Raw genomic sequence first — 22723 nt, forward strand, 5'->3', positions numbered from 1 at the left:
TGGTGGTGCTGTAGATGTTAGGGCTGCTGTAGTAGTTGGGACTATAGTGGTAGTTGGTGCTGCTGTAGTTGTTGTGGCTGTTGTACTAGTGGGTGCTATTGTAGTAGCTGTGGTAGGAGCTGCTGTAGTTGTTATGTCTGTAGTTGTAGTTGGTATAGCTGTAGTTGTTGGGGATTCTGTGGTAGTTGGAGCTTCTGTAGTTGTTGGGATTGCAGTAGTAGTTGGTACTGCTGTGGTTGTCAGGGCAGCTGTGGTAGTTTGTGTTTCTGAAGATGTTGGGGCAGCAGTGGTAGTTGATTCTGCTGTAGTTGTTGGGACTATAGTGGTCTTTGGTACTGCTGTAGTTGTTGGTGCTGCAGTACTAGTGGGTGCTATTGTAGTAATTGGAGCCCCAGTTGCACTTGGAGCTACTGTAGTTGTTGGAACTGGAGTGATAGTTGGTGCAGCTGTAGTTGTCAAAGCTGCTGTGGTAGTTGGTTCTGCTGTAGTAGTTGGGGCTGCAGTAGTAGTGGGTGCTGTTGTAGTTTCAGTCCCAGGTGTAGTTGGTGAAGCTGTAGTTGTTGCAGCTGCTGTAGTAGTTGGTGCTGCTGTAGTAGTTGAGGCTACAGTAGTAGTGGGTGCTGTTGTAGTTTCAGTCCCAGTTGTAGTTGGTGAAGCTGTAGTTGTTGGAGCTGCTGTGGTATTTGAGGCAGCAGTAGTAGTGGCTGCTGTTGTAGTAGTAGTTGCAGCCCCAGTTGTAGTTGGTGTAGCTGTAGTAGTTGGGGCTGTAGTGCTAGTGGGTGCTGTTGTAGTAGTTGCAGTGCCAATTGTAGTTGGTGGTGCTGTAGATGTTAGGGTTGCTGTGGTAATTGGTGGTGCAGTGGTAGTTGATTCTGCTGTAGTAGTTGGGATTATAGTGGTCGTTGGTGCTGCTGTAGTTGTTGTGGCTGTTGTACTAGTGGGTGCTATTGTAGTAGCTGTGGTAGGAGCTGCTGTAGTTGTTGAGACTGGAGTGGTAGTTGGTGCAGCTGTAGTTGTTGGGAGTGGAGTGGTAGTCGGTGTTGCTGTAGTAGTTGGGGCTGCAGTAGTAGTGGGTGCTGTTGTAGTAGTTGCAGTGCCAGTTGTAGTTGGTGGTGCTGTAGATGTTAGGGCTGCTGTGGTAGTTGGTGCTGCAGTGGTAGTTGTTGCTGCTGTAGTAATTGGGAATATAGTGGTTGTTGGTGCTGCTGTAGTTGTTGTGGCTGTTGTACTAGTGGGTGCTATTGTAGTAGCTGTGGTAGGAGCTGCTGTAGTTGTTATGTCTGTAGTTGTAGTAGTTGGTATAGCTGTAGTTGTTGGGGATTCTGTGGTAGTTGGAGCTTCTGTAGTTGTTGGGATTGCAGTAGTAGTTGGTACTGCTGGGGTTGTCAGGGCAGCTGTGGTAGTTTGTGTTTCTGAAGATGTTGGGGCAGCAGTGGTAGTTGATTCTGCTGTAGTTGTTGGGACTATTGTGGTCTTTGGTACTGCTGTAGTTGGTGGTGCTGCAGTACTAGTGGGTGCTATTGTAGTAATTGGAGCCCCTGTTGTACTTGGAGCTACTGTAGTTGTTGGAACTGGAGTGATAGCTGGTGCAGCTGTAGTTGTCAAAGCTGCTGTGGTAGTTGGTGCTGCTGTAGTAGTTGGGGCTGCAGTAGTAGTGGGTGGTGTTGTAGTTTCAGTCCCAGGTGTAGTTGGTGAAGCTGTAGTTGTTGCAGCTGCTGTAGTAGTTGGTGCTGCTGTAGTAGTTGAGGCTACAGTAGTAGTGGGTGCTGTTGTAGTTTCAGTCCCAGTTGTAGTTGGTGAAGCTGTAGTTGTTGGAGCTGCTGTGGTATTTGAGGCAGCAGTAGTAGCGGCTGCTGTTGTAGTAGTAGTTGCAGCCCCAGTTGTAGTTGGTGTAGCTGGAGTAGTTGGGGCTGTAGTGCTAGTGGGTGCTGTTGTAGTAGTTGCAGTGCCAGTTGTAGTTGGTGGTGCTGTAGATGTTAGGGTTGCTGTGGTAATTGGTGGTGCAGTGGTAGTTGATTCTGCTGTAGTAGTTGGGATTATAGTGCTCGTTGGTTCTGCTGTAGTTGTTGTGGCTGTTGTACTAGTGGGTGCTATTGTAGTAGCTGTGGTAGGAGCTGCTGTAGTTGTTGAGACTGGAGTGGTAGTTGGTGCAGCTGTAGTTGTTGGGAGTGGAGTGGTAGTCGGTGTTGCTGTAGTAGTTGGGGCTGCAGTAGTAGTGGGTGTTGTTGTAGTAGTTGCAGTGCCAGTTGTAGTTGGTGGTGCTGTAGATGTTAGGGCTGCTGTGGTAGTTGGTGCTGCAGTGGTAGTTGTTGCTGCTGTAGTAGTTGGGACTATAGTGGTCGTTGGTGCTGCTGTAGTTGTTGTGGCTGTTGTACTAGTGGGTGCTATTGTAGTAGCTGTGGTAGGAGCTGCTGTAGTTGTTATGTCTGTAGTTGTAGTTGGTATAGCTGTAGTTGTTGGGGATTCTGTGGTAGTTGGAGCTTCTGTAGTTGTTGGGACTGCAGTAATAGTTGGTACTGCTGTGGTTGTCAGGGCAGCTGTGGTAGTTTGTGTTTCTGAAGATGTTGGGGCAGCAGTGGTAGTTGATTCTGCTGTAGTTGATGGGACTATGGTGGTCTTTGGTACTGCTGTAGTTGTTGGTGCTGCAGCACTAGTGGGTGCTATTGTAGTAATTGGAGCCCCAGTTGTACTTGGAGCTACTGTAGTTGTTGGGACTGGAGTGGTAGTTGGTGCAGCTGTAGTTGTCGAAGCTGCTGTGGTAGTTGGTTCTGCTGTAGTAGTTGGGGCTGCAGTAGTAGTGGGTGGTGTTGTAGTTTCAGTCCCAGGTGTAGTTGGTGAAGCTGTAGTTGTTGCAGCTGCTGTAGTAGTTGGTGCTGCTGTAGTAGTTGAGGCTACAGTAGTAGGGGGTGCTCTTGTAGTTTCAGTCCCAGTTGTAGTTGGTGAAGCTGTAGTTGTTGGAGCTGCTGTGGTATTTGGGGCTGCAGTAGTAGTGGGTGCTGTTGTAGTAGTTGCAGTGCCAGTTGTAGTTGGTGGTGCTTTAGATGTTAGGGCTGCTGTGGTAGTTGGTGCTGCTGTAGTAGTTTGGACTATAGTGGTCGTTGGTGCTGCTGTAGTTGTTGTGGCTGTTGTACTAGTGGGTGCTATTGTAGTAGCTGTGGCAGCAGTTGCTGTAGTTGTTGAGACTGGAGTGGTAGTTGGTGCAGCTGTAGTTGTTGGGAGTGGAGTGGTAGTCGGTGTTGCTGTAGTAGTTGGGGCTGCAGTAGTAGTGGGTGCTGTTGTAGTAGTTGCAGTGCCAGTTGTAGTTGGTGGTGCTGTAGATGTTAGGGCTGCTGTGGTAGTTGGTGCTGCAGTGGTAGTTGTTGCTGCTGTAGTAGTTGGGACTATAGTGGTCGTTGGTGCTGCTGTAGTTGTTGTGGCTGTTGTACTAGTGGGTGCTATTGTAGTAGCTGTGGTAGGAGCTGTTGTAGTTGTTATGTCTGTAGTTGTAGTTGGTATAGCTGTAGTTGTTGGGGATTCTGTGGTAGTTGGAGCTTCTGTAGTTGTTGGGACTGCAGTAGTAGTTGGTACTGCTGTGGTTGTCAGGGCAGCTGTGGTAGTTTGTGTTTCTGAAGATGTTGGGGCAGCAGTGGTAGTTGATTTTGCTGTAGTTGATGGGACTATGGTGGTCTTTGGTACTGCTGTAGTTGTTGGTGCTGCAGCACTAGTGGGTGCTATTGTAGTAATTGGAGCCCCAGTTGTACTTGGAGCTACTGTAGTTGTTGGGACTGGAGTGGTAGTTGGTGCAGCTGTAGTTGTCGAAGCTGCTGTGGTAGTTGGTTCTGCTGTAGTAGTTGGGGCTGCAGTAGTAGTGGGTGGTGTTGTAGTTTCAGTCCCAGGTGTAGTTGGTGAAGCTGTAGTTGTTGCAGCTGCTGTAGTAGTTGGTGCTGCTGTAGTAGTTGAGGCTACAGTAGTAGGGGGTGCTCTTGTAGTTTCAGTCCCAGTTGTAGTTGGTGAAGCTGTAGTTGTTGGAGCTGCTGTGGTATTTGGGGCTGCAGTAGTAGTGGGTGCTGTTGTAGTAGTTGCAGTGCCAGTTGTAGTTGGTGGTGCTTTAGATGTTAGGGCTGCTGTGGTAGTTGGTGCTGCTGTAGTAGTTTGGACTATAGTGGTCGTTGGTGCTGCTGTAGTTGTTGTGGCTGTTGTACTAGTGGGTGCTATTGTAGTAGCTGTGGCAGCAGCTGCTGTAGTTGTTGAGACTGGAGTGGTAGTTGGTGCAGCTGTAGATGTTAGGGCTGCTGTGGTAGTTGGTGGTGCAGTGGTAGTTGATTCTGCTGTAGTAGTTGGGATTATAGTGGTCGTTGGTTCTGCTGTAGTTGTTGTGGCTGTTGTACTAGTGGTTGCTATTGTAGTAGCTTTGGAAGGAGCTGCTGTAGTTGTTGAGACTGGAGTGGTAGTTGGTGCAGCTGTAGTTGTTGAAGCTGCTGTGGTAGTTGGTGCTGCTGTAGTAGTTGGGGCTGCAGTAGTAGTGGGTGCTGTTGTAGTTTCAGTACCAGGTGTAGTTGGTGAAGCTGTAGTTTTTGCAGCTGCTGTAGTAGTTGGTGCTGGTGTAGTAGTTGAGGCTACAGTAGTAGTGGGTGCTGTTGCAGTTTCAGTCCCAGTTGTTGTTGGTGAAGCTGTAGTTGTTGGAGCTGCTGTGGTATTTGGGGCTGCAGTAGTAGTGGGTGCTGTTGTAGTAGTTGCAGTGCCAGTTGTAGTTGGTGGTGCTGTAGATGTTAGGGCTGCTGTGGTAGTTGGTGCTGCAGTGGTAGTTGTTGCTGCTGTAGTAGTTGGGACTATAGTGGTCATTGGTGCTGCTGTAGTTGTTGTGGCTGTTGTACTAGTGGGTGCTATTGTAGTAGCTGTGGTAGCAGCTGCTGTAGTTGTTGAGACTGGAGTGGAAGTTGGTGCAGCTGTAGTTGTTGGGAGTGGAGTGGTAGTCGGTGTTGCTGTAGTAGTTGGGGCTGCAGTATTAGTGGGTGCTGTTGTGGTTGTTAGGGCAGCTGTGGTAGTTTGTGTTTCTGAAGATTTTGGGGCTGCAGTGGTCGTTGATTCTGCTGTAGTTGTTGGGACTATAGTGGTCTTTGGTACTGCTGGAGTTGTTGGTGCAGCAGTACTAGTGGGTGCTATTGTAGTAGTTGGAGCCCCAGTTGTACTTGGAGCTACTGTAGTTGTTGGGACTAGAGTGGTAGTTGGTGCAGCTGTAGTTGTCGAAGCTGCTGTGGTAGTTGGTTCTGCTGTAGTAGTTGGGGCTGCAGTAGTAGTGGGTGCTGTTGTAGTTTCAGTCCCAGTTGTAGTTAGTGAAGCTGTAGTTGTTGCAGCTGCTGTAGTAGTTGGTGCTGCTGTAGTAGTTGCGGCTACAGTAGTAGTGGGTGCTGTTGTAGTTTCAGTCCCAGTTGTAGTTGGTGAAGCTGTAGTTTTTGGAGCTGCTGTGGTAGTTGGGGCAGCAGTAGTAGTGGGTGCTGTTGTAGTAGTTGCAGCCCCAGTTGTAGTTGGTTTAGCTGTAGTAGTTGGGGCTGTAGTGCTAGTGGGTGCTATTGTAGTAGTTGGAGCCCCAGTTGAGGATAGAGCTGCTGTAGTTGTTGAGACTGGAGTGGTAGTTGGTGCATCTGTAGTTGTTGAGAGAGGAGTAGTAGTCGATGTTGCTGTAGTAGTTGGGGCTGTAGTATTAGTGGGTGTTGTTGTAGTAGTTGCAGTGCCAGTTGTAGTTGGTGGTGCTGCAGATGTTAGGGCTGCTGTGGTAGTTGGTGCTGCAGTGGTAGTTGATTCTGCTGTAGTAGTTGGGACTATAGTGGTCGTTGGTGCTGCTGTAGTTGTTGTGGCTGTTGTACTAGTGGGTGCTATTGTAGTAGCTGTGGTAGGAGCTGCTGTAGTTGTTATTTCTGTAGTTGGTATAGCTGTAGTTGTTGGGGATTCTGTGGTAGTTTGAGCTTCTGTAGTTGTTGGGACTGCAGTAGTAATTGGTACTGCTGTGGTTGTCAGGGCAGCTGTGGTAGTTTGTGTTTCTGAAGATGTTGGGGCAGCAGTGGTAGTTGATTCTGTTGTAGTTGTTGGGACTATAGTGGTCTTTGGTACTGCTGTAGTTGTTGGTGCTGCAGTACTAGTGGGTGCTATTGTAGTAATTGGAGCCCCAGTTGTACTTGGAGCTACTGTAGTTGTTGGAACTGGAGTGATAGTTGGTGCAGCTGTAGTTGTCAAAGCTGCTGTGGTAGTTGGTTCTGCTGTAGTAGTTGGGGCTGCAGTAGTAGTGGGTGGTGTTGTAGTTTCAGTCCCAGGTGTAGTTGGTGAAGCTGTAGTTGTTGCAGCTGCTGTAGTAGTTGGTGCTGCTGTAGTAGTTGAGGCTACAGTAGTAGTGGGTGCTGTTGTAGTTTCAGTCCCAGTTGTAGTTGGTGAAGCTGTAGTTGTTGGAGCTGCTGTGGTATTTGGGGCAGCAGTAGTAGTGGCTGCTGTTGTAGTAGTAGTTGCAGCCCCAGTTGTAGTTGGTGTAGCTGTAGTAGTTGGGGCTGTAGTGCTAGTGGGTGCTGTTGTAGTAGTTGCAGTTCCAGTTGTAGTTGGTGGTGCTGTAGATGTTAGGGTTGCTGTGGTAATTGGTGGTGCAGTGGTAGTTGATTCTGCTGTAGTAGTTGGGATTATAGTGGTCGTTGGTTCTGCTGTAGTTGTTGTGGCTGTTGTACTAGTGGGTGCTATTGTAGTAGCTGTGGTAGGAGCTGCTGTAGTTGTTGAGACTGGAGTGGTAGATGGTGCAGCTGTAGTTGTTGGGAGTGGAGTGGTAGTCGGTGTTGCTGTAGTAGTTGGGGCTGCAGTAGTAGTGGGTGCTGTTGTAGTAGTTGCAGTGCCAGTTGTAGTTGGTGGTGCTGTAGATGTTAGGGCTGCTGTGGTAGTTGGTGCTGCAGTGGTAGTTGTTGCTGCTGTAGTAGTTGGGACTATAGTGGTTGTTGGTGCTGCTGTAGTTGTTGTGGCTGTTGTACTAGTGGGTGCTATTGTAGTAGCTGTGGTAGGAGCTGCTGTAGTTGTTTTGTCTGTAGTTGTAGTTGGTATAGCTGTAGTTGTTGGGGATTCTGTGGTAGTTGGAGCTTCTGTAGTTGTTGGGACTGCAGTAGTAGTTGGTACTGCTGTGGTTGTCAGGGCAGCTGTGGTAGTTTGTGTTTCTGAAGATGTTGGGGCAGCAGTGGTAGTTGATTCTGCTGTAGTAGTTGGGACTATAGTGGTCGTTGGTGCTGCTGTAGTTGTTGTGGCTGTTGTACTAGTGGGTGCTATTGTAGTAGCTGTGGTAGGAGCTGCTGTAGTTGTTGAGACTGGAGTGGTAGTTGGTGCAGCTGTAGTTGTTGAAGCTGCTGTGGTAGTTGGTGCTGCGGTAGTAGTTGGGGCTGCAGTAGTAGTGGGTGCTGTTGTAGTTTCAGTACCAGGTGTAGTTGGTGAAGCTGTAGTTTTTGCAGCTGCTGTAGTAGTTGGTGCTGGTGTAGTAGTTGAGGCTACAGTAGTAGTGGGTGCTGTTGTAGTTTCAGTCCCAGTTGTTGTTGGTGAAGCTGTAGTTGTTGGAGCTGATGTGGTATTTGGGGCTGCAGTAGTAGTGGGTGCTGTTGTAGTAGTTGCAGTGCCAGTTGTAGTTGGTGGTGCTGTAGATGTTAGGGCTGCTGTGGTAGTTGGTGCTGCAGTGGTAGTTGTTGCTGCTGTAGTAGTTGGGACTATAGTGGTCATTGGTGCTGCTGTAGTTGTTGTGGCTGTTGTACTAGTGGGTGCTATTGTAGTAGCTGTGGTAGCAGCTGCTGTAGTTGTTGAGACTGGAGTGGAAGTTGGTGCAGCTGTAGTTGTTGGGAGTGGAGTGGTAGTCGGTGTTGCTGTAGTAGTTGGGGCTGCAGTATTAGTGGGTGCTGTTGTGGTTGTTAGGGCAGCTGTGGTAGTTTGTGTTTCTGAAGATGTTGGGGCAGCAGTGGTCGTTGATTCTGCTGTAGTTGTTGGGACTATAGTGGTCTTTGGTACTGCTGGAGTTGTTGGTGCAGCAGTACTAGTGGGTGCTATTGTAGTAGTTTGAGCCCCAGTTGTACTTGGAGCTACTGTAGTTGTTGGGACTAGAGTGGTAGTTGCTGCAGCTGTAGTTGTCGAAGCTGCTGTGGTAGTTGGTTCTGCTGTAGTAGTTGGGGCTGCAGTAGTAGTGGGTGCTGTTGTAGTTTCAGTCCCAGTTGTAGTTAGTGAAGCTGTAGTTGTTGCAGCTGCTGTAGTAGTTGGTGCTGCTGTAGTAGTTGAGGCTACAGTAGTAGTGGGTGCTGTTGTAGTTTCAGTCCCAGTTGTAGTTAGTGAAGCTGTAGTTGTTGCAGCTGCTGTAGTAGTTGGTGCTGCTGTAGTAGTTGAGGCTACAGTAGTAGTGGGTGCTGTTGTAGTTTCAGTCCCAGTTGTAGTTGGTGAAGCTGTAGTTGTTGGAGCTGCTGTGGTAGTTGGGGCTGCAGTAGTAGTGGGTGCTGTTGTAGTAGTTTCATCCCCAGTTGTAGTTGGTTTAGCTGTAGTAGTTGGGGCTGTAGTGCTAGTGGGTGCTATTGTAGTAGTTGGAGCCCCAGTTGAGGATAGAGCTGCTGTAGTTGTTGAGACTGGAGTGGTGGTTGGTGCATCTGTAGTTGTTGAGAGTGGAGTGGTAGTCGATGTTGCTGTAGTAGTTGGGGCTGTAGTATTAGTGGGTGCTGTTGTAGTAGTTGCAGTGCCAGTTGTAGTTGGTGGTGCTGCAGATGTTAGGGCTGCTGTGGTAGTTGGTGCTGCAGTGGTAGTTGTTGCTGCTGTAGTAGTTGGGACTATAGTGGTCGTTGGTGCTGCTGTAGTTGTTGTGGCTGTTGTACTAGTGGGTGCTATTGTAGTAGCTGTGGTAGGAGCTGCTGTAGTTGTTATTTCTGTAGTTGTAGTTGGTATAGCTGTAGTTGTTGGGGATTCTGTGGTAGTTTGAGCTTCTGAAGTTGTTGGGACTGCAGTAGTAATTGGTACTGCTGTGGTTGTTAGGGCAGCTGTGGTAGTTTGTGTTTCTGAAGATGTTGGGGCAGCAGTCGTAGTTGATTCTGTTGTAGTTGTTGGGGCTATAGCGGTCTTTGGTACTGCTGTAGTTGTTGGTGCTGCAGTACTAGTGGGTGCTATTGTAGTAATTGGAGCCCCAGTTGTACTTGGAGCTACTGTAGTTGTTGGAACTGGAGTGATAGTTGGTGCAGCTGTAGTTTTCAAAGCTGCTGTGGTAGTTGGTTCTGCTGTAGTAGTTGGGGCTGCAGTAGTAGTGGGTGCTGTTGTAGTTTCAGTCCCAGGTGTAGTTGGTGAAGCTGTAGTTGTTGCAGCTGCTGTAGTAGTTGGTGCTGCTGTAGTAGTTGAGGCTACAGTAGTAGTGGGTGCTGTTGTAGTTTCAGTCCCAGGTGTAGTTGGTGAAGCTGTAGTTGTTGGAGCTGCTGTGGTATTTGGGGCAGCAGTAGTAGTGGCTGCTGTTGTAGTAGTAGTTGCAGCCCCAGTTGTAGTTGGTGTAGCTGTAGTAGTTGGGGCTGTAGTGCTAGTGGGTGCTGTTGTAGTAGTTGCAGTTCCAGTTGTAGTTGGTGGTGCTGTAGATGTTAGGGTTGCTGTGGTAATTGGTGGTGCAGTGGTAGTTGATTCTGCTGTAGTAGTTGGGATTATAGTGGTCGTTGGTTCTGCTGTAGTTGTTGTGGCTGTTGTACTAGTGGGTGCTATTGTAGTAGCTGTGGTAGGAGCTGCTGTAGTTGTTGAGACTGGAGTGGTAGTTGGTGCAGCTGTAGTTGTTGGGAGTGGAGTGGTAGTCGGTGTTGCTGTAGTAGTTGGGGCTGCAGTAGTAGTGGGTGCTGTTGTAGTAGTTGCAGTGCCAGTTGTAGTTGGTGGTGCTGTAGATGTTAGGGCTGCTGTGGTAGTTGGTGCTGCAGTGGTAGTTGTGGCTGCTGTAGTAGTTGGGACTATAGTGGTTGTTGGTGCTGCTGTAGTTGTTGTGGCTGTTGTACTAGTGGGTGCTATTGTAGTAGCTGTGGTAGGAGCTGCTGTAGTTGTTATGTCTGTAGTTGTAGTTTGTATAGCTGTAGTTGTTGGGGATTCTGTGGTAGTTGGAGCTTCTGTAGTTGTTGGGACTGCAGTAGTAGTTGGTACTGCTGTGGTTGTCAGGGCAGCTGTGGAAGTTTGTGTTTCTGAAGATGTTGGGGCAGCAGTGGTAGTTGATTCTGCTGTAGTTGTTGGGACTATGGTGGTCTTTGGTACTGCTGTAGTTGTTGGTGCTGCAGTACTAGTGGGTGCTATTGTAGTAATTGGAGCCCCAGTTGTACTTGGAGCTACTGTAGTTGTTGGGACTGGAGTGGTAGTTGGTGCAGCTGTAGTTGTCGAAGCTGCTGTGGTAGTTGGTGCTGCTGTAGTAGTTGGGGCTGCAGTAGTAGTGGGTGGTGTTGTAGTTTTAGTCCCAGGTGTAGTTAGTGAAGCTGTAGTTGTTGCAGCTGCTGTAGTAGTTGGTGCTGGTGTAGTAGTTGAGGCTACAGTAGTAGTGGGTGCTGTTGTAGTTTCAGTCCCAGTTGTAGTTGGTGAAGCTGTATTTGTTGGAGCTGCTGTGGTATTTGGGGCTGCAGTAGTAGTGGGTGCTGTTGTAGTAGTTGCAGTGCCAGTTGTAGTTGGTGGTGCTGTAGATGTTAGGGCTGCTGTGGTAGTTGGTGCTGCTGTAGTAGTTTGGACTATAGTGGTCGTTGGTGCTGCTGTAGTTGTTGTGGCTGTTGTACTAGTGGGTGCTATTGTAGTAGCTGTGGTAGCAGCTGCTGTAGTTGTTGAGACTGGAGTGGTAGTTGGTGCAGCTGTAGATGTTAGGGCTGCTGTGGTAGTTGGTGGTGCAGTGGTAGTTGATTCTGCTGTAGTAGTTGGGATTATAGTGGTCGTTGGTTCTGCTGTAGTTGTTGTGGCTGTTGTACTAGTAGGTGCTATTGTAGTAGCTGTGGTAGGAGCTGCTGTAGTTGTTGAGACTGGAGTGGTAGTTGATGCAGCTGTAGTTGTTGAAGCTGCTGTGGTTGTTGGTGCTGCTGTAATAGTTGGGGCTGCAGTAGTAGTGGGTGCTGTTGTAGTTTCAGTACCAGGTGTAGTTGGTGAAGCTGTAGTTTTTGCAGCTGCTGTAGTAGTTGGTGCTGGTGTAGTAGTTGAGGCTACAGTAGTAGTGGGTGCTGTTGTAGTTTCAGTCCCAGTTGTTGTTGGTGAAGCTGTAGTTGTTGGAGCTGCTGTGGTATTTGGGGCTGCAGTAGTAGTGGGTGCGATTGTAGTAGTTGCAGTGCCAGTTGTAGTTGGTGGTGCTGTAGATGTTAGGGCTGCTGTGGTAGTTGGTGCTGCAGTGGTAGTTGTTGCTGCTGTAGTAGTTTTGACTATAGTGGTCGTTGGTGCTGCTGTAGTTGTTGTGGCTGTTGTACTAGTGGGTGCTATTGTAGTAGCTGTGGTAGGAGCTGCTGTAGTTGTTATGTCTGTAGTTGTAGTTGGCATAGCTGTAGTTGTTGAGGATTCTGTGGTAGTTTCAGCTTCTGTAGTTGTTGGGATTGCAGTAGTAGTTGGTACTGCTGTGGTTGTTAGGGCAGCTGTGGTAGTTTGTGTTTCTGAAGATGTTGGGGCAGCAGTGGTAGTTGATTCTGCTGTAGTTGTTGGGACTATTGTGGTCTTTGGTACTGCTGTAGTTGTTGGTGCTGCAGTACTAGTGGGTGCTATTGTAGTAGTTGGAGCCCCAGTTGTACTTGGAGCTACTGTAGTTGTTGGGACTAGAGTGGTAGTTGGTGCAGCTGTAGTTGTCAAAGCTGCTGTGGTAGTTGGTTCTGCTGTAGTAGTTGGGGCTGCAGTAGTAGTGGGTGCTGTTGTAGTTTCAGTCCCAGTTGTAGTTGGTGAAGCTGTAGTTGTTGCAGCTGCTGTAGTAGTTGGTGCTGCTGTAGTAGTTGAGGCTACAGTAGTAGTGGGTGCTGTTGTAGTTTCAGTCCCAGTTGTAGTTGGTGAAGCTGTAGTTGTTGGAGCTGCCGTGGTAGTTGGGGCTGCAGTAGTAGTGGGTGCTGTTGTAGTAGTTGCAACCCCAGTTGTAGTTGGTGTAGCTGTAGTAGTTGGGGCTGTAGTGCTAGTGGGTGCTATTGTAGAAGTTTGAGCCCAAGTTGAGGATAGAGCTGCTGTAGTTGTTGAGACTGGAGTGGTAGTTGGTGAAGCTGTAGTTGTTGGATCTGCTGTGCTATTTGGGGCTGCACTAGTAGTGGGTGCTGTTGTAGTAGTTGCAGCCCCAGTTGTAGTTGGCTTAGCTGTAGTAGTTGGGGCTGTAGTGCTAGTGGGTGCTGTTGTAGTAGTTGCAGTGCCAGTTGTAGTTGGTGGTGCTGTAGATGTTAGGGCTGCTGTGGTAGTTGGTGGTGCAGTGGTAGTTGATTCAGCTGTAGTAGTTGGGATTATAGTGGTCGTTGGTTCTGCTGTAGTTGTTGTGGCTGTTGTACTAGTGGGTGCTATTGTAGTAGCTGTGGTAGGAGCTGCTGTAGTTGTTGAGGCTGGAGTGGTAGTTGGTGCAGCTGTAGTTGCTGGGAGTGGAGTGGTAGTCGGTGTTGCTGTAGTAGTTGGGGCTGCAGTAGTAGTGGGTGCTGTTGTAGTAGTTGCAGTGCCAGTTGTAGTTGGTGGTGCTGTAGATGTTAGGGCTGCTGTGGTAGTTGGTGCTGCAGTGGTAGTTGTTGCTGCTGTAGTAATTGGGACTATAGTGGTCGTTGGTGCTGCTGTAGTTGTGGCTGTTGTACTATTGGGTGCTATTGTAGTAGCTGTGGTAGAAGCTGCTGTAGTTGTTATGTCTGTAGTTGTAGTTTGTATAGCTGTAGTTGTTGGGGATTCTGTGGTAGTTGGAGCTTCTGTAGTTGTTGGGACTGCAGTTGTAGTTGGTACTGCTGTGGTTGTCAGGGCAGCTATGGTAGTTTGTGTTTCTGAAGATGTTGGGGCAGCAGTGGTAGTTGATTCTGCTGTAGTTGTTGGGAGTATGGTGGTCTTTGGTACTGCTGTAGTTGTTGGTGCTGCAGTACTAGTGGGTGCTATTGTAGTAATTGGAGCCCCAGTTGTACTTGGAGCTACTGTAGTTGTTGGGACTGGAGTGATAGTTGGTGCAGCTGTAGTTGTCGAAGCTGCTGTGGTAGTTGGTGCTGCTGTAGTAGTTGGGGCTGCAGTAGTAGTGGGTGCTGTTGTAGTTTCAGTCCCAGGTGTAGTTGGTGAAGCTGTAGTTGTTGCAGCTGCTGTAGTAGTTGGTGCTGCTGTAGTAGTTGAGGCTGCAGTAGTAGTGGGTTCTGTTGTAGTTTCAGTCCCAGTTGTAGTTGGTGAAGCTGTAGTTGTTGGAGCTGCTGTGGTATTTGGGGCTGCAGTAGTAGTGGGTGCTGTTGTAGTAGTTGCAGTGCCAGTTGTAGTTGGTGGTGCTGTAGATGTTAGGGCTGCTGTGGTAGTTGGTGCTGCTGTAGTAGTTTGGACTATAGTGGTCGTTGGTGCTGCTGTAGTTGTGGCTGTTGTACTAGTGGGTGCTATTGTAGTATCTGTGGTAGGAGCTGCTGTAGTTGTTATGTCTGTAGTTGTAGTTGGTATAGCTGTAGTTGTTGAGGATTCTGTGGTAGTTGCAGCTTCTGTAGTTGTTGGGATTGCAGTAGTAGTTGGTACTGCTGTGGTTGTTAGGGCAGCTGTGGTAGTTTGTGTTTCTGAAGATGTTGGGGCAGCAGTGGTAGTTGATTCTGCTGTAGTTGTTGGGACTATTGTGGTCTTTGGTACTGCTGTAGTTGTTGGTGCTGCAGTACTAGTGGGTGCTATTGTAGTAGTTGGAGCCCCAGTTGTACTTGGAGCTACTGTAGTTGTTGGGACTAGAGTGGTAGTTGGTGCAGCTGTAGTTGTCAAAGCTGCTGTGGTAGTTGGTTCTGCTGTAGTAGTTGGAGCTTCAGTAGTAGTGGGTGCTGTTGTAGTTTCAGTCCCAGTTGTAGTTGGTGAAGCTGTAGTTGTTGCAGATGCTGTAGTAGTTGGTGCTGCTGTAGTAGTTGAGGCTACAATAGTAGTGGGTGCTGTTGTAGTTTCAGTCCCAGTTGTAGTTGGTGAAGCTGTAGTTGTTGGAGCTGCCGTGGTAGTTGGGGCTGCAGTAGTAGTGGGTGCTGTTGTAGTAGTTTGAGCCCCAGTTGAGGATAGAGCTGCTGTACTTGTTGAGACTGGAGTGGTAGTTGGTGAAGCTGTAGATGTTAGGGCTGCTGTGGTAGTTGGTGGTGCAGTGGTAGTTGATTCTGCTGTAGTAGTTGGGATTATAGTGGTCGTTGGTTCTGCTGTAGTTGTTGTGGCTGTTGTACTAGTGGTTGCTATTGTAGTAGCTGTGGTAGCAGCTGCTTTAATTGTTGAGACTAGAGTGGTAGTTGGTGCAGCTGTAGATGTTAGGGCTGCTGTGGTAGTTGGTGGTGCAGTGGTAGTTGATTCTGCTGTAGTAGTTGGGATTATAGTGGTCGTTGGTTCTGCTGTAGTTGTTGTGGCTGTTGTACTAGTGGTTGCTATTGTAGTAGCTGTGGTAGGAGCTGCTGTAGTTGTTGAGACTGGAGTGGTAGTTGGTGCAGCTGTAGTTGTTGAAGCTGCTGTGGTAGTTGGTGCTGCTGTAGTAGTTGGGGCTGCAGTAGTAGTGGGTGCTGTTGTAGTTTCAGTACCAGGTTTAGTTGGTGAAGCTGTAGTTTTTGCAGCTGCTGTAGTAGTTGGTGCTGGTGTAGTAGTTGAGGCTACAGTAGTAGTGGGTGCTGTTGTAGTTTCAGTCCCAGTTGTTGGTGAAGCTGTAGTTGTTGGAGCTGCTGTGGTATTTGGGGCTGCAGTAGTAGTGGGTGCGATTGTAGTAGTTGCAGTGCCAGTTGTAGTTGGTGGTGCTGTAGATGTTAGGGCTGCTGTGGTAGTTGGTGGTGCAGTGGTAGTTGATTCTGCTGTAGTAGTTGGGATTATAGTGGTCGTTGGTTCTGCTGTAGTTGTTGTGGCTGTTGTACTAGTGGGTGCTATTGTAGTAGCTGTGGTAGGAGCTGCTGTAGTTGTTGAGGCTGGAGTGGTAGTTGGTGCAGCTGTAGTTGTTGGGAGTGGAGTGGTAGTCGGTGTTGCTGTAGTAGTTGGGGCTGCAGTAGTAGTGGGTGCTGTTGTAGTAGTTGCAGTGCCAGTTGTAGTTGGTGGTGCTTTAGATGTTAGGCCTGCTGTGGTAGTTGGTGCTGCAGTGGTAGTTGTTGCTGCTGTAGTAGTTGGGACTATAGTGGTCGTTGGTGCTGCTGTAGTTGTTGTGGCTGTTGTACTAGTGGGTGCTATTGTAGTAGCTGTGGTAGGAGCTGCTGTAGTTGTTATGTCTGTAGTTGTAGTTTGTATAGCTGTAGTTGTTGGGGATTCTGTGGTAGTTGGAGCTTCTGTAGTTGTTGGGACTGCAGTTGTAGTTGGTACTGCTGTGGTTGTCAGGGCAGCTTTGGTAGTTTGTGTTTCTGAAGATGTTGGGGCAGCAGTGGTAGTTGATTCTGCTGTAGTTGTTGGGACTATAGTGGTCTTTGGTACTGCTGTAGTTGTTGGTGCTGCAGTACTAGTGGGTGCTATTGTAGTAATTGGAGCCCCAGTTGTACTTGGAGCTACTGTAGTTGTTGGGACTGGAGTGGTAGTTGGTGCAGCTGTAGTTGTCGAAGCTGCTGTGGTAGTTGGTGCTGCTGTAGTAGTTGGGGCTGCAGTAGTAGTGGGTGGTGTTGTAGTTTCAGTCCCAGGTGTAGTTGGTGAAGCTGTAGTTGTTGCAGCTGCTGTAGTAGTTGGTGCTGCTGTAGTAGTTGAGGCTACAGTAGTAGTGGGTGCTGTTGTAGTTTCAGTCCCAGTTGTAGTTGGTGAAGCTGTAGTTGTTGGAGCTGCTGTGGTATTTGGTGCTGCAGTAGTAATGGGTGCTGTTGTAGTAGTTGCAGCCCCAGTTGTAGTTGGCGTAGCTGTAGTAGTTGGGGCTGTAGTGCTAGTGGGTGCTGTTGTAGTAGTTGCAGTGCCAGTTGTAGTTGGTGGTGCTGTAGATGTTAGGGCTGCTGTGGTAGTTGGTGGTGCAGTGGTAGTTGATTCTGCTGTAGTAGTTGGTATTATAGTGGTCGTTGGTGCTGCTGTAGTTGTTGTGGCTGTTGTACTAGTGGGTGCTATTGTAGTAGCTGTGGTAGGAGCTGCTGTAGTTGTTGAGACTGGAGTGGTAGTTTGTGCAGCTGTAGTTATTGGGAGTGGAGTGGTAGTCGGTGTTGCTGTATTAGTTGGGGCTGCAGTATTAGTGGGTGCTGTTGTAGTAGTTGCAGTGCCAGTTGTAGTTGGTAGTGCTGTAGATGTTAGGGCGGCTGTGATAGTTGGTGCTGCAGTGGTAGTTGATTCTGCTGTAGTAGTTGGGACTATAGTGGTCGTTGGTGCTGCTGTAGTTGTTGTGGCTGTTGTACTAGTGGGTGCTATTGTAGTAGCTGTGGTAGGAGCTGCTGTAGTTGTTATGTCTGTAGTTGTAGTTGGTTTAGCTGTAGTTGTTGGGGATTCTGTGGTAGTTTGAGCTTCTGTAGTTATTGGGACTGCAGTAGTAGTTGGTACTGCTGTGGTTGTTAGGGCAGCTGTTGTAGTTTGTGTTTCTGAAGATGTTGGGGCAGCAGTGGTCGTTGATTCTGCTGTAGTTGTTGGGACTATAGTGGTCTTTGGTACTGCTGTAGTTGTTGGTGCTGCAGTACTAGTGGGTGCTTTTGTAGTAGTTGGAGCCCCAGTTGTACTTGGAGCTACTGTAGTTGTTGGGGCTGTGGTAGTTGGTGCTACTGTAGTAGTTGGGGCTGCAGTAGTAGTGGGTACTGTTGTAGTAGTTTCAGTCCCAGTTGTAGTTGGTGTAGCTGTAGTAGTTGGGGCTGTAGTGCTAGTGGGTGCTGTTGTAGTAGTTGCAGTGCCAGTTGTAGTTGGTGCTGTAGATGTTAGGGCTGCTGTGGTAGTTGGTGGTGCAGTGGTAGTTGATTCTGCTGTAGTAGTTGGGATTATAGTGGTTTTTGGTTCTGCTGTAGTTGTTGTGGCTGTTGTACTAGTGGGTGCTATTGTAGTAGCTGTGGTAGGAGCTGCTGTAGTTGTTGAGACTGGAGTGGTAGTTGGTGCAGCTTTAGTTGTTGGGAGTAGAGTGGTAGTCGGTGTTGCTGTAGTAGTTGGGGCTGCAGTATTAGTGGGTGCTGTTGTAGTAGTTGCAGTGCCAGTTGTAGTTGGTGGTGCTGTAGATGTTAGGGCTGCTGTGGTAGTTGGTGCTGCAGTGGTAGTTGTTGCTGCTGTAGTTGTTGGGACTATAGTGGTCGTTGGTGCTGCTGTAGTTGTTGTGGCTGTTGTACTAGTGGCTGCTATTGTAGTAGCTATGGTAGGAGCTGCTGTAGTTGTTATGTCTGTAATTGTAGTTGGTATAGCTGTAGTTGTTGGGGATTCTGTGGTAGTTGGAGCTTCTGTAGTTGTTGGGACTGCAGTAGTAGTTGGTACTGCTGTGGTTGTCAGGGCAGCTGTGGTAGTTTGTGTTTCTGAAGATGTTGGGGCAGCAGTGGTAGTTGATTTTGCTGTAGTTACTGTGACTATGGTGGTCTTTGGTACTGCTGTAGTTGTTGGTGCTGCAGTACTAGTGGGTGCTATTGTAGTAATTGGAGCCCCAGTTGTACTTGGAGCTACTGCAGATGTTGGGACTGGAGTGGTAGTTGGTGCAGCTGTAGTTGTCGAAGCTGCTGTGGTAGTTGGTGCTACTGTAATAGTTGGGGCTGCAGTAGTAGTGGGTGGTGTTGTAGTTTCAGTCCCAGGTGTAGTTGGTGAAGCTGTAGTTGTTGCAGATGCTGTAGCAGTTGGTGCTGCTGTAGTAGTTGAGGCTACAGTAGTAGTGGGTGCTGTTGTAGTTTCAGTCCCAGTTGTAGTTGGTGAAGCTGTAGTTGTTGGAGCTGCTGTGGTATTTGGGGCTGCAGTAGTAGTGGGTGCTGTTGTAGTAGTTGCAGCCCCAGTTGTAGTTGGTGTCGCTGTAGTAGTTGGGGCTGTAGTGCTAGTGGGTGCTGTTGTAGTAGTTGCAGTGCCAGTTGTAGTTGGTGGTGCTGTAGATGTTAGGGCTGCTGTGGTAGTTGGTGGTGCAGTGGTAGTTGATTCTGCTGTAGTAGTTGGGACTATAGTGGTCGTTGGTTCTGCTGTAGTTTTTGTGGCTGTTGTACTTTTGGGTGCTATTGTAGTAGCTGTGGTAGTTGTAGCCCCAGTTGTAGATGCAGCTGCTGTAGTTGTTGGGACTGAAGTGGTAGTTGGTGCAGCTGTAATTGTTGGGGCTGCTGTGGTAGTTGGTGCTGCATTACTATTGGGTGCTGTTGTAGTAGTTGCAGTGCCAGTTGTTGTTGGTGCTGCTGTAGATGTTAGGGCTGTTGTGGTAGTTGTTGCAGCTGTAGTTGTTGGGACTGCAGTGGTAGTTGTTGCTGTTGTAGTTGTTGGGGCTGCAGTGCTAGTTGTTGCTATTTTAGTACTTGGCACCCCACTTGTACTTGGAGCTACTGTAGTTGTTGGGACTGGAGTGGTAGTTGGTGCAGCTGTAGTTGTTGGAGCTGCTGTGGTAGTTGGTGCTGCTCTAGTAGTTGGGGCTGCAGTACTAGTGGGTGCTGTTGTAGTAGTTTCAGTCCCAGTTGTAGTTGGTGCTGCTGAAGATGTTGGTACTATAGTGGTAGTTGGTGCTACTGTAATTGTTGTGGCTGCAGTACTAGTGCGGGATATTGTAGTAGCTGTGGTAGGAGCTGCTGTAGTTGTTGGGACTGGAGTGGTAGATGGTGCAGCTGTAGTTGTTGTAGCTGCTGTGGTAGTTGGTGTTGCTGTAGTAGTTGGGGCTGCAGTGGTAGTGGGTGCTGTTGTAGTAGTTGCAGCCCCAGTTGTAGTTGGTGTTGCTGTAGATGTTATGGCTGCTGTGGTAGTTTGTGCTTCAGTGGTAGATGATTCTGCTATTGTAGTTGTTGGGGCTGCTGAGGTAGATGGTGCTGCTGTAGTAATTTGGGCTGCTGTAGTAGTGGGTGTTATTGTAGTAGTTGCATCTCCATTTGTAGTTGGTGCAGCTGTAGGTGTTGGGGCCTCAGTGGCAAGTGATTCTGCTGTGGTAGTTGTTACTGCAGTGGTAGTTGTTTTCACTGTAGTAGTTAGGTCTACTGTGGTAGTTGGTGCTGTTACAGTTGTTAGAGCCACTGTGGTAGTTAATTCTGTTAAAGTGGTTGGGACTGCAGTTGTAGTTGGAGCTGCAGCTGTACTTCCAGCTTCTGTGGTTGTTGGGACTGCAGTTGTAGGGGATTCTGCTGTGGTATTTGGGATTGTAGCAGTAGTTCGTGTCACTGTAGTAGTTAGGGCTGCTGAAATAGTTGGTGCTGTTGTAGTTGTTGGAGCTGCAGTGGTAAGTAATTCTGCTGTAGTAGTTGGGACTACAGTGGTAGTTAATGCTGCTGTAGTAATTAGGTTTGCTGTGTTAGTTGGTTCTGCTCTAGTTGTTAGGGCAGCTGTTGCAGTTGGTGCTGCTTTAGTAGTTTCCACTGCACTAGTGGTGGGTGCTTCTGTAGTAGTTGAAGCTGCCATAGTAGTTGCAGCTGCTGTAGTTTTTGGGGCTGCAGCGGTAGATGGTACTGCTGTAGTAGTTGGGACTTCCACAGTTGTAGTTGAAACTGCAAAAAAAAAATAAAAAAAATTGTTAGTTGATATATTGGGAATATACCAGTGCACATTTTAAAGTGTATTTATTGTTCAATAAATGTGACATTCCCAATGCATTTACTGCACCAGAACGGTACAGTATATGTTTTGTAAATGTCCTATTCGATGTTCTATAAACAGGTTTATCTGCTAACTCATACAGAGGGTTTTCTATTGTAAGGGGGTAAAGACTTTTCATTTAGCCATCAATTACTCACTTAATGAATAAAGTGATCCAGCATTCTCTTCAATGAGGTGCAAGCAAAAATCTGTTTTTGTTTTTCTTTTATTTAAATTTTGCACATGACTGGGTATTCAGCGTGACTGAAAATGTACTATATTCTCTAAAAGATCAATGTATAATAATGTAGCTTGTCTTTACTGCAGCCATACCACTACATATGTAAAAAAGTACAGCAGTGTGCTTTAAACTTGTGTACTAAGCCTGGTCACATGACCCACCAAAGTCATGTGACAGACCCTTCCTCCAATCATGTATTCTCTCTGCAGCACTATGCAGAATAAAAGTAATGGGTGGTAATGTCAGTGATGACCATTCATATAAGGCTCACACACCTGTATGTCTCACCATTGGGAATTGGTTCATATTATATCTTATGGTATGTGAAACATGGAAAATAATATGATGTCAGAAAGTGTACAAAGAACAGATATGGCTGAGTTTCATACTGTAGGTATGTATTCTTACATACCTTGAGCCGTCACCAACGCTGGAGAAGGTATTAAACCTGCAAAGAGAAACATTTGTTAGCTTTTGATTTGTAGCATTACAATTTGATTTAACATCTTTTCAGGCACACAGAAAATAGTTACAGATTTGTCAGGTCAGTTTTACTCATTTGTAGTTTATTCCAATTGCTTCTAATATCCTCAGTTTAAAGAATTAAAAATGATTGTTACACTCACATTTTGAAGGTTTTTTGGTTTAAGCTTCAATGATCAAATCTGTCAAGGCTTGCAGAGCTTATATACTAGTGCTGATTGTTAAATGCAGGTGCCATAAAGTGTCTTCTAGTTGCATATATAATTACAGTACATAAGGCTGCATAAAGACAAACATTTAATTATCCATCAAGTTAAACCAGCATAACAAAGGGCTGCTGTTATTGATGCCATAATTATGTGTGAATGTACCCCAAACCAAAACCATTTAATGGACACATTGTCTCCTTCATCTCAATCTAGAAGGTACAGCAGCAAAAGTATAAAGGAACCTCTTGTCTCTCTAATCTCCATCTATAATATAACTGGGTTGATTTAATAAAACAGGAGAGTGCAAAACCTGGTGCAGCTGTGCGTGGTAGCAAATCAGCTTCTAACTTTAGCTTGTTAAATTAAGTTTGTCCCATTTCTGACATGGCCTTCTGCATAGCAACATGAGCCTCCATGACTTGACTTACTGTCTTTTGAACCTTGCAAAAGGACTGTTGAATCAGGGTTTGGGCTTGAGCCAGTTGGGACAGGGTCTACACTATCTCATATACACAAACAGCAAACAACTATCCTTCACAGATCTTCATATATTTTCAACAGAATCTCCCCAATCAGAAAGTGTTGTATGTCATATGATCTCCTCTCTCTTCTTGACCATCTATTCGACTGCTTCCAAGCTCCAAAGCAAAAAAAAAAATTAATTTAGTGTAGTAATTTCCACATAAAACATAATACGTGATACACCTGTGCAAAATGTAGAACACTATGTGAATCGTGTCAACCACTAACAACACTAATTACTCTTACCATCACAGGGTGAGAATATGCATACAACTCTTCATCACTATAATTAGCATCTAAATAAGAATGTGACCATGCTCCATCCACCTCCAATGTGCAAACAGATCAATGCTTGTTCCCTTCCCCTTCAGGCATGCATCTTACCCAGCATGCAGCGATACATGCTTTTCAATACCCAGTGTAATCTTCACTCCATTTTCTCCTCACCCGCTCTTCATAAACTCTCACTGACCATACAAAAGCAAACATACAAGCCCAGAGTACAGCAGTAGTTTAAAATGATCAATTTAATGATAAAATTGCGCTTACATGAGAAAGAAGTACAAACAACCTGTTCAAAAATGGCTGACGCTGCACTTCTAGTTACATCTGACGTCACATCCCCTGTTTCGTCATCAAATTGACTTCCTCATAGGCAGACCTATAGTGTTCTACATTTTGCACGGGTGTATCACAAATTATATTTTATGTGGAAATTACTACACTATATTAGTTTTTCTTTGGAGATTGAAAGTAATCAAATATACCACGCATTCTGACTGGGGAGATTCTGGTGAGAATATATGAAGATCTGTGAAGGATAGTTGTGCGCTGTTTGTGTATATGAGACTTTTATACCCAGGGGGGTTTGGATTTTCAGCTGCATACTGTTGACTTTGGGCACTTGTGACAACCAAAAGCTTCTACACTGTGCCATTCATTTAAGCTATGACCTGCGCCTCGTGTACTACCTCCAGCCTTAGGCTGGGTTCCACCTTTAACTTCTCCCTTACTGGCCTTGGCCGCCATCAGGGCTTCTTCTTCTTGGATGGTCTTCAACAGCTTTGAATATGTCACAGAACCATAGTGGTAGCTGTCCCTTAGCTTCTGTGCAATTTGATCAAGTGGTTGAGTCTCCTTCTGCAGTTGCTGGCACTTTCTGCTTTCACTCCTCTCTAAACAACCACTTGGTGCGAGATCTTGTCCAGCCTTTGCACATAGTCAGACAATTTCTCTCCTTCTTGTCGATATGTGTGCTCAAATAATTCAATTCTGTACAGTTCTTGACTTGCCCAAATACTTCCCATAGGGCTTCAAGACACTCGCAAGCAGTACAGCCTGGCTTATCCCATCTTAGATTTTGCACGATGTCAGAGGCGGGAGACCGTAAGCTCTCCACTACCCTCTGTCTCTGCACAGCATCTACCACTTGTCACTCGTCTATGGCCTGGGGAGCTTGATCAATCCAAGAGTCAAAGCCATTCTCCCCCCAGGGAAGGAGGGGTCTTACCAGAGAAGAACCTCAGTCTTTGGTAGTTATATCTGATGA

General features: G+C 47.1%; 1 protein-coding gene across 1 annotated transcript in view; it reads right to left on the reverse strand.

Annotated features, from left to right (window-relative positions):
- The window catches only part of LOC149460332 (uncharacterized), a 43972-nt gene extending 21769 nt beyond the window's left edge, over positions 1 to 22203 (reverse strand). The window contains exons 1-5 of the mRNA XM_089679906.1: positions 22146 to 22203; positions 20373 to 20408; positions 18693 to 19631; positions 16458 to 18344; positions 87 to 16106 (exon numbers count right to left, since the gene is read on the reverse strand). Of these exons, the coding sequence (XP_089536032.1) occupies positions 87 to 16106; positions 16458 to 18344; positions 18693 to 19631; positions 20373 to 20408; positions 22146 to 22203 (18940 nt within the window). The remainder of the gene's footprint in view (positions 1 to 86; positions 16107 to 16457; positions 18345 to 18692; positions 19632 to 20372; positions 20409 to 22145) is intronic.
- Between the last annotated feature and the right edge of the window lie 520 nt (positions 22204 to 22723).

This window comes from Staurois parvus, unplaced genomic scaffold, assembly GCF_062004578.1.
Source record: "Staurois parvus isolate SC_StPar_1 unplaced genomic scaffold, SC_StPar_1.0 ptg000232l, whole genome shotgun sequence".
Classification (NCBI taxonomy): Eukaryota; Metazoa; Chordata; class Amphibia; order Anura; family Ranidae; genus Staurois; species Staurois parvus.